At 47.8% G+C, this 10,262-nt stretch overlaps 1 protein-coding gene across 4 annotated transcripts in view; it reads left to right on the forward strand.

Annotated features, from left to right (window-relative positions):
• The first annotated feature begins 5,466 nt into the window (after positions 1-5,466).
• Positions 5,467-10,262, forward strand: part of Actr3b (actin related protein 3B) — a 59,125-nt gene continuing 54,329 nt past the window's right edge. For 3 of the 4 annotated variants that reach the window (XM_048340514.1, XM_048340515.1, XM_048340517.1), the window contains exon 1: positions 5,480-5,583. In XM_048340514.1, coding sequence (XP_048196471.1) covers positions 5,540-5,583 — 44 coding nt within the window. In that variant the 5' untranslated portion in view covers positions 5,480-5,539. Of the gene's footprint in view, positions 5,584-10,262 lie in introns of all 4 variants that reach the window. The other variant, XM_048340518.1, reaches the window with a different exon arrangement.

A 10,262-nucleotide genomic window follows, 5' to 3' on the forward strand; every position in this document is an offset into this window, starting at 1 on the left:
TCCAAGGAATGGGTTAGTTTGAAGGATTTGATGGCTGAAATTCTTTCTGTCCCTAACTGACTTTATACCTGTGATTCTCCCATGGTGGTGTTCTTTTTTCTCAAGAGATCCTCAAGAAAATTCTCAGAAGGAAATTAAATTTTAAGAGTGTGACTCTTTTTTTTTTTTTGCCTGGGGCAAGTCCTGGGGCTTGAACTCAGGGCCTGAGTACTGTCCCTGGCTTCTTTTTTGCTCAAGGCTAGCACTCTGCCACTTGAGCCACAGCGCCACTTCTGGCCTTTTCTATATATGTGGTGCTGAGGGATTGAACCCAGAGCTTCACGTATACAAGGCAAGCACTCTTGCCACTAGGCCATATTCCCAGCCCAGGCAAAAGTGTGACTCATGGTTTTCTTATTTGATTAAAAGGAGTTATTTGCAGTATCTATCTTGTGGGAATGTTCTAAAGATTACATGTGATAATGTACTGAAAAATGTTTTGTAAGTGAAGATAAGGTAATTTAATCTTCGTAAGAACCAGATAGGAAATTGTTACAAATAAAAGTGGAATCCTGTTTGGCATAATAGAGGAACTTATTACAGTGCATTTCCCCAGAGTTAATCTCTGGATTCTGAGCAGTAGGCATGGACTTAGCCATTGACGCTGAGTTTAAGGAATCACCCAGCTGTTTTGTTCAGCAAACATGTAGAGGGGATGTCAGTTGAGATAGGAAGAGTTGCGTGAGCTTTGAGGAGTCTCGAAGGACAAAGAGGCTGAGGTGGGTGAATACAGTTCCAGACGGGAGGCTGCCTGACAGTGCAGAGGGTCTGAAGAACAACATGTGGCTCAGTCTGTCCAGATGTGCCCAGTGGTGGTGTTAGGTGAGGTGAGGTTAGGAGATCACATGAATTGCCTCAGTAAGGGTTTGGACCAAAGTCCACAGTAAGAGGGAGTCACCCGAGACTTTAACACTCAGCATGGAATCTAAACTTTGTGCATTTTGCAATGATACTTGTGATAGTTGTCTAATTTACCTGAAAACAAAAAAAAAGTAAGTAAGGCAAAAGCCTGGAGACAGAGCGGCTAGTGAGAGGCCATGGACTCGTTGAGCAAGAGCAACAGCAGGAATGGAAACCTCGGGAGGTAGACAGAGGCGGGAGGGGGGGTGTGGTGGGAGCGCATGCGCAGGAATTAGCAGCTGGTCAGCGTAAGAAGGGAGGGAGGTGGGGGGGGCATGAAGGGCCAGTTGTTAATTGTCCTAGACGGAGACAGAAACAAAGCAGGGTTGACGTGAATGACGCCCTTACGTTCTGGATCCTCTCTGCCCACTCGGCTAATCACCCCCCCTCCCCCAGTCCTGGGTCTTGAACTCAGGGCCTGGCCACTGTCCCTCAACTCCCGCTGCTTCTGGCTTTTTCTGTGTGTGTGGTGCTGAGGAATCGAACCCAGGGCTTCAATGCGTGCTAGGCGAGCGCTCTACCGCTGAGCCACCTACCCAGCTCCACCAATCAACTCTTGCTTGGACCATTTGCTCTTGCTGTAGCCAAGGGAGCAGGGAGGTTCACTGAGTGGAGGGACAGGCCCTTCCTCTTAAAGGAGAATGCTGGCTACTTTCAAGGGAATGGGTTCTAATTTTTTTTTTTTTTTGGTCCTCCTTTCTCTGCATCCTCCTGGCAACAGGAGCACACGGATCGCCCTTGCCTACAGCCCTGAGACTTGAGACCCACAGGGCTGCTGGGTGGGGAGTATTTGAAGAGAGTCTGTGTGTGTGTGTGTGTGCGTGTGTGTGTGCGTGTGTGTGTGTGTGTGTGTTCTTTTTCTTCCTTGGCCTAGTACAGCTTGTTAAGTGCAGGACATAAGATCACATTGTCCAAGTGCTCACAGACTAAATTCCATTAGAGTCACGTTTGTCTTCATACGCATAAAACCACACCACCACCAGCATCAAAAGATACCGATCTGAAGTTCATTTTGAGAGTTGTCCGCCGTGATACAGTGCTTGGGACAGTGGGGGTGAAGCACGTCAGCGGCACAGAAGCGAGGTCGCGTTCCACCCAGGCGCGATTCTGGTCCCCATGCTCTGTTGTCAAGAATGAGTGGAGAGTGAACCACTCTTAGGTAGAAGCACAATGAAGAGATGCCTCTTCTCACGAATGAAAGCTGCTTAAAACACTTCTCTCACTACAAGCTGAAAGCAGGGGACGGATTAGGCTAGCTACTCAAAGGGGAACGAATCATAGGTTAATGGGCAGTTAGTAGTGGGAATTCTGCCTGTATCCGAGAGAACAAACCTCTGTGCACTGGAAGTGCCTCTTACAGAACGGGAGGCTTTGACCTCTGTGTTTTGCCCTCACATGATCAAAACAGGCACACTTGGTTCTGAGACACCAATCTCACAATCTAAGAAGAAAGACACGGGAGAAATGTGGAATGTGGGAACGGCCTCTCGCTGCCTTCCCATTGTGTCCTTACAGAGTGTCTTCATACTTGACATTCACCAAACAGCAGGCCAAACCAGATTCCAGCCTGATATTGGCATCCATACACTTCAGAGGACACAAGACCTGTCTCTAACCTGACACGGGTATCTTCAATAGCCTGAATCAACACAGCGCTGTTGGCTGTTTTTGGTATAAGTTAGTGTTATGGGTTGAACTATAGCCCTCCAAAGACACATTAGCACTGACCTTTGGTATTTGTAAATATGATCTTTTCTGGAAACAGGATATTTACAGAGGTAAATAAGTCAAGATGAAGTCACTATAATGGCCTTAATTCAATATGACTAATATCCTTATTTATTTTTATTATTTAGTTAGTCATTTGGGGGCTTGAACTCAAGTCTTGGGCATTGTACCTGAGTTAGTGCTCTGCCACTTTGAGCCACAGGTCTACTACTGGTTTTCTTGTGGTTAATTGGAGATAAGGACTTGTGGACTTTTCTTCCAAGGCTGGTTTTGAACTGCAATCCTCCCATCTCAGCCTCCTGTAGCTAGGAATACAGGTGTGAATCACCAGCACCTGGCGAACATTTAAAATACTATTTATTGAAATAGGAGATGGAAACACTGTTCTTGATTTTGTTGTTATTGGTGGTGTTTGTTTTCTTCTTGGGGCTAAAGGAAAGCTGCAGAAAGGGAGGGAGAAAGGGCGAACATATATAATCATGCTATTCAGAATATTCTATGTGGAAAGTAAACAATGTAACTTGTGGGCAAGGATGGGAAAAAACTGGGGGAAAGTAAAGGAAGGCGTGAAATTGTCAAAAAAAGAAAAGAAATGTATCATATGGGACTTAGGAAATGGTAGCCCCTCTGTACAACACCTTTTTTTTTTTTTTTTTTTGGCCAGTCCTGGGCCTTGGACTCAGGGCCTGAGCTCTGTCCCTGGCTTCTTCCCGCTCAAGGCTAGCACTCTACCACTTGAGCCACAGCGCCGCTTCTGGCCGTTTTCTGTATATGTGGTGCTGGGGAATCGAACCTAGGGCCTCGTGTATCCGAGGCAGGCACTCTTGCCACTAGGCTATATCCCCAGCCCTGTACAACACCTTAATAGTAACAATAAAGTTAAATAGTAACAATGAAGAAAAACAGGAGAGAACACCATGTGAAAATACAGAAACACAAGGCGAAGCCATGTGGCCACACGGGCAGAGACTGGAGTGATGTGTGCATTAGCCCAGACGAGGGGGACTGCCAGCCACACCTGCACGTGGGAGCAAAGCAGGAACAGAGGCCCCCCCCCCCAGACTTCAAAGAGACTGTGGCCCTGCCAACACCTTGATTTTGGCCTTCTGGCTTCTAAGATAATAAGAGTTAAGCTCTATGCCTAACTGTGCTTAACTCTATGCTTATGTACTAAGCTGTACACAAAGATAACCTTGATACCTCCAGGGCTAGTGGCATCTAAAAGAAATCACTGAAGCCAGGGAATCTCTGATCTCCTACCACTTCTTTTAGTTTTGTTTTTTTTTGGCCAGTCCTGGGCCTTGGACTCAGGGCCTGAGCACCGTCCCTGTCTTCTTTTTGCTCAAGGCTAGCACTCTACCACTTGAGGCACAGCGCCACTTCTGGCCTTTTCTGTATGTGGTGCTGGGGACTCGAACCCAGGGCTTCATGTATACGAGGCGAGCACTCTACCACTAGGCCACCACTTCTGATCATGGCTACTGTTTCCATTAAGTCCTACGCAGAGAGAGGACACTCTGAAAGGAACAGCATTACTAGCCACTCCAAAATTTATAAAAAGGCTTCTTTCCTGGTGAAGTGGACTGGAAAATTGAGCTCTGAGTCCTCCTAGCAATGGTACATGTCTCCCAGCCCAGAAATTCTCCACCATCCTCCCTTCTCCTTCACTTAGTTACTCTCTCCCCACCCTCTGTTTCAGCTCGGACACCATGGCTTTGTGAGGTCTCCACGAATCCTAAAGTCAGGACCAGAGGCACTTTCCGGGCATCCTGAACTTGCTTCCTGTAGTAAGTACCACTCTACTGCAATCACTTGTGACCCGTGCTAGGGGCAGACACTGTGAACCTCTCGCAGCCCAACTCAGCGTGATCAGTAAAACTTAACGCGCAGGTACTCGAGAAATAACATATTAAGAAAATGAAAGTAGGGCTGGAGATGTGTGGCTCAGGTGCTAGAGTGACAGCAACAAGCTTGAGGTCCTGAGTTCATAAACCTACCACTGCTAAAAAAGGGAATCTCGAACTGAAACACTTCTGTGCGGTTATTTAAGTGCGGTTATAAGTGACAGAAACTTACGAAAGACGATGAAAACAAAAGACACGTCAATGCTAGTCATCTATAAATTCAGAATTTACGATATTTTGACCAGGATGGAAAAAAAAAAAAAAGAAGAGCTGGGAAAGATGCTTCCTATTTGTGCACCAAATACTATGTCAAGCACTGATTCATCAATAGGAAGGCAGACTTAAGTTCCATTTTAGCAGAGTCTGCAGTGTATGACACAGGCTGTAAATAAATAATACATAGATAAATAAGTAAACAAGTACATGGAGTAAAATCATTGCTTGGAGTGTTTATAAACAAAACCAACAGGTTGTTGAGGTAAGTCTGGAGTGCAGGATGGGGACCTGGCTAGTGTGATCATGGAGAACTCCCCTCAGGAGATGACAGTTGAGTCAGAGACTGAGAAGATGAGAAAGGAACCCGATCTTGGAAATGAGGTCCCATTTACTGTGAGTCATTTAACTATAAACCCTCACCTGGGAAGGCTCCAGGTTGGCCTCATTGCCAGCACTAAAGATGGCGGACGGAAGGGAGGGGGCGTGGCGGAGCAGGGTGCCATGCGATTGGCTGGTCTCGGGGCTGCGGGAGGGGGCGGGGCGGAGCAGGTTGCCATCCGATTGGCTGGTCTCGGGCCGCGTCACGCTTCGGCGGCGGCGCATCCGGGCTCCCGGCGGCGGCGGCGGCGGCGGCGGCGGCGGCGTCGCGCAGGCTCGCCGGGGGAAGCGGCGCGCCGAGCCGGCGTGCGGCTGAGGGGACGGTTGCGGGGCGCCCTCCGCGGCCGGCGGGGGCCGAGCGCCGCGTGCCGAGGATGGCGGGCTCCCTGCCTCCCTGCGTGGTGGACTGCGGCACCGGGTAAGAGCCAGGGGGCGCCGGCTCCGCTCGGCCGCGGCCCCGCTCGCGCCCCAGCAGCGCCCCGCCGCCCGGGGCGCTCAGGCCTGCGGACCCCGGGGGCGGCGCGAGGCCCGGGGCCCGGCTCCCCGCCCGCCGCCCGCCGCCCGCCGCGGGCCTCCACGCCGCGCCCTGACCTGGTGCGGCCTCGGTCCTCCCCCCTCCCCCCTCCGGCCGGACCGGGTGACCCCCTGAGCGTGCCCGGCTCCCCTCGCCCGCCCCCGGCCCCGCGCACGGGCTCCGCACCCCCCACCCCCCCGGCCCCGGCCCCGGCCCCGGGCCGCCCCACCTCTAGGACGATGCCTCGGGACGGGTCCGGGGAGCCTCACCCTGGCGGGCTGCGGCCGGCGGTGCGCTGCAGACCCGAGTCACGCCCGGTTACCTGCGGGCCGGCGGGGCCCCGCTCCCGCTCCCACCCCGCTCCCGTCCTGATAAAGGATGCCTCCTAAAAGACTCCATTTTGGAAAAAGTCTAAATTTGGCAAAGCCTCCCTCCCTTTGGGTGCGATTGCCTTTCTTTTCTTTCTTTCTTTCTTTCTATTATTATTACTTGTCTTTCCTATGTTGGTAAAGGTATCCAGAAGAGACTTCAAGGGAAATGGCCCCCGTTTTCAGTGGCCCAAGCTCAGCTGATTTTGGTACCTAAGTGGGAGTCTGGGAACCCAAGCTTGCTCGCTTGTGGGTATCGTATTCAGTGAGATCGCCTCCACGTACCCTCATCCACTGAGGAGGAGGAGGATTATTATTATTATTTTCGCGGAAGGGCTTTTAATCTTTTTTTTTTTTTTGTGACACCAGATTTGGTGGGCATTCTTTACCTTGTGATTCCCTTCCGTTAGAAAGCTGCCGTCGGCTTGGTTTCCTTGACAACGTTGTGGGGGTGTCCTCTAAATTGCCTGTACCCAGCCCCAGTGCTACTGATGTGATAGTTCTTTTCGTTTTTTTTTTTGCCACTAAGGGACCAGAGGTGGTAGTGAGCTGGGAACAGCTCCCCGTTTGGGCCAGTTTTTCTTTTTGAAATAGACAACGTCTAGTAGGGAAGTTGTGTCACTATTCTAGAAGTTGCTTTGCAGCTGCCATTACAATATCCCTCTCCCAGTTCTTCTCTTTCTCCTGTTGTCTCACAGTGCATGTGTCCCACACGCCCTCAGACCTAGTAGTGTCAACAGTTAAAGCAGCTTGTAAAAATATTTCTCATTTTCATGTTTGCTTGTAAGACTTTTGTGCGTTTCTGGTGTTGTTCAACGTATTAAATACAAAGCATTTCTTGGTTATAGTGGTAAAATAATGTTCTCAGAATAGTCAGGCTTTTAATATTAGTAAACTGAGAATCTTAATCGTCATTTTTGCTATAAATAACTAGAATGTGCTGAGTTTTAACCTTTTTTTTTTTTTTTTTGAAATTCTTTTTTTTTTTTTTTTGGCCAGTCCTGGGCCTTGGACTCAGGGCCTGAGCCTTGTCCCTGGCTTCTTCCCGCTCAAGGCTAGCACTCTGCCACTTGAGCCACAGCGCCGCTTCTGGCCGTTTTCTGTATATGTGGTGCTGGGGAATCGAACCTAGGGCCTCGTGTATCTGAGGCAGGCACTCTTGCCACTAGGCTATATCCCCAGCCCTTTTTTTTTTTTTTTTGCTAGTCCTGGGGCTTGAACTCAGGGCCTGAACACTGCCCCTGGCTTCTAGCACTCTCCTGCTTGAGCCACAGCACCACTTCCGTTTTTTTCTGTTTGTGTGGTGCTTAGGAATCGAACCCAGGGCTTCATGCACGCTAGGCAAGCACTCTGCAGCTAAGCCACATTCCTAGCCCAATTTTGACCTTTTGAGGTAAATTATTAATGTAATTGCTTGCTGAGAAATTCACCTTCAGTGTTTCCTTGTAGCCCAAAGCTGAGTTTCCAGTTGTCACTGGCTTTGGAAACAGCTACAAGGGAGGGTTTCCTGTGGATACAGTCTGCACTAGAAGCCCAGGTGGGTCTCCTGAATCCCAGCTTCAGTGGATGACCAGAGAGAGTAGCCTGGAAGAGGCTTAGCACGTCAGTATTCTTTATATTTCCCACAGAGTTAAATGGCATTTGGATGGTGTTTTACCTAAAAATAGAACAAAAAAATGGTAACGTAAAGATAAAAATAACCCTCAACTTGAGACCAGTGGTTGGTTGAGCTTGGTCCTAACATGTGGTTTTAGTCTGCCTGACGATATTATAAGAGGATTATTGTAAGTCCTGTCATCAGGAATGAAGATAGTTTCTCAGATGAAAAAGCTATTTAGTACTAAATTTTTAAAGAGAAATTTACGTTGAGCAAAGCATAGTGAGGCCCCAATGACCTAATAGACCCTGTATTGAACAGGTTTTTATTTTATTTTTTCCTGTGCTGAGGATTGAACGTAGGCTCCCCAACATGCTAGACAAGGGGCACTTTCATTTCCAGTTGTAGTGGTTTTCTTTTTGTCAGTAATGGGGCTTGAACTCTGGGCCTGGGCACTGTCCTTGAGCTCTTCAGCTCAAGACTAGTAGCGCTCTACCACTTGAGCCACAGTGCCACAGTGGTTAATTGGAGATAATAATCTCACAGATTTTTCTGCCTAGGCTGGCTTTGAACCACGTTCCTCAAATCTCAGTCTCCAGAGTAGCCAAGATTACAGGTGTGAGCCACTGGCTCCCGGCACTAGCGTTTTTTTTTTAAATAGTGAATTTTGTCCTGGTAGCCCTAAATCCTCTGATGAACCCTGAGACCAATTGAGTGAACACAGTGCTGGGACCAGTATAATAGGGACACAGGAATCTGCTGAATCCAAAAATAAAGTTTCAGCTATTTAAAGGAATGACTAGGCTGCATAGCTTCCAGAGAATATTTTGAAAATCTGTCTTACTTCTTGACTAATCTTATTAAGCCTTGCTTACATTTTAAAATTAATTTTAAATTTACTGAAAATAACACAAACCAGTACTGTATATACCCTTTTCCATGTTCATAAGCTGTTTATGCTTGTTTTATCATTCTCTGTGTTTTTACCTACTATTATTACTTTTCTGATATCTGAGGGAAGGTTGCATGCATCGTACTCCTTTATGCAGAAATAAGTCTAATAACAAGAACTTTTATTAGCACAAGCCATTTATTAAAATCAGAAAATTTAAAATTCTGTATGCAGTCTGGATCTGTGTGAACAGTTATGTCTTTTATGGAATCCCATCCCCTTTCCTGTCAGTACAATTTGGTGATCATGTCTTAATGTCTTTTAATAAAAATTTTACGTTTCACTTTGAAATAGGGTCTCACAACATATTCCGGGCTGTCCTTGAACTCATGATCTCCCTGCCTCACCCTCCTGTCAGCTGGGAGCATCGATGTGTCATAATGCCTAGTTGGCATTGTGTATTTTAAATTTCTTATAATTTGGACAGTTCCTTCCATACCCTGTTTTGTCTTTCAAGATGTCAGCAGGTTTGAGGGTTTGGGCCATTATGTATAGTGTTCCTTGTCTGGTGTTTCTCTGTGGCAGATGTAGGTTATGTATTTTTGCCAAGACCATCTCGGGAGTGAAGCTGATCATCTCAGTGCAGCTCTTCAAAGGCTTGCAGTAACTAATTCTCAGGGAGGTCCCTTCGGATCATTGGATGGTGCTGGACACTCAGCTGCTTTGCCGTACAGTTACTGGATTTCTTTGTAAATAACTCATTGCAGGGACATTTTTGTGTAAGTGCCCTGTTTTTCCTGAAACTCACCTGTTCACAGGATCCACTAGGGATTTTTTTTTTTTTTTTTGGCCAGTCCTGGGCCTTGGACTCAGGGCCTGAGCACCGTCCCTGGCTTCTTTTTGCTCAAGGCTAGCACTCTGCCACTTGAGCCACAGCACCACTTCTGCCCATTTTCTGTATATGTGGTGCTGGGGAATCAGACCCAGGGCCTCATGTATATGAGGCAGGCACTCTTGCCACTAGGCCATATTCCCAGCCCCAGGGATTTTTTTTTTTTTCTTTTCGGTCATGGGGCTTGAACTCTGCGCCTGGGCACTGTACCTGAGCTTGTCAGCTCAAGGCTAACACTCTGCCACTTGAGCCACAGCACCACTTCTGGTTTTCTGGTGGTTAACTGGAGATAAGAGTCTCACAGACTTTGCTGCCTGGGCTGGCTTTGAACTATGATCCTCAGATCTCAGCTAGGATTACAGGAGTGAGCCATCAGCACCCAGCAGGGATTTTCTTCTGTGTGTGTATAGTACTACCTATTTGGACTGGCTTTGATCTCATCCTCAGATCTCTGCATTCTGAGTGGCTAGGATTACAGATGTGAGTCACCGATGCCCAACAAAATGGTGATTTTTTTTTTTTTTTTTTTGGCCAGTCCTGGGCCTTGGACTCAGGGCCTGAGCACTGTCCCTGGCTTCTTTTTGCTCAAGGCTAGCACTCTGCCACTTGAGCCACAGCGCCACTTCTGGCTTTTTCTATATATGTGGTGCTGGGGAATCAAACCCAGGGCTTCATGTATACAAGGCAAGCACTCTACCACTAGGCCATATTCCCAGCCCAAAATGGTGATTTTTTTTTTAAAACTCCATTGTTCTGTCTCTACTTTTTTTTTTTTTTTCTCTTTTGCTCTACCACTTTTAGCCACAGCACCACTTTTGGTATTCTGATGGTTAA

This window comes from Perognathus longimembris, chromosome 2 (genome assembly GCF_023159225.1).
Source record: "Perognathus longimembris pacificus isolate PPM17 chromosome 2, ASM2315922v1, whole genome shotgun sequence".
NCBI lineage: Eukaryota > Metazoa > Chordata > Mammalia > Rodentia > Heteromyidae > Perognathus > Perognathus longimembris.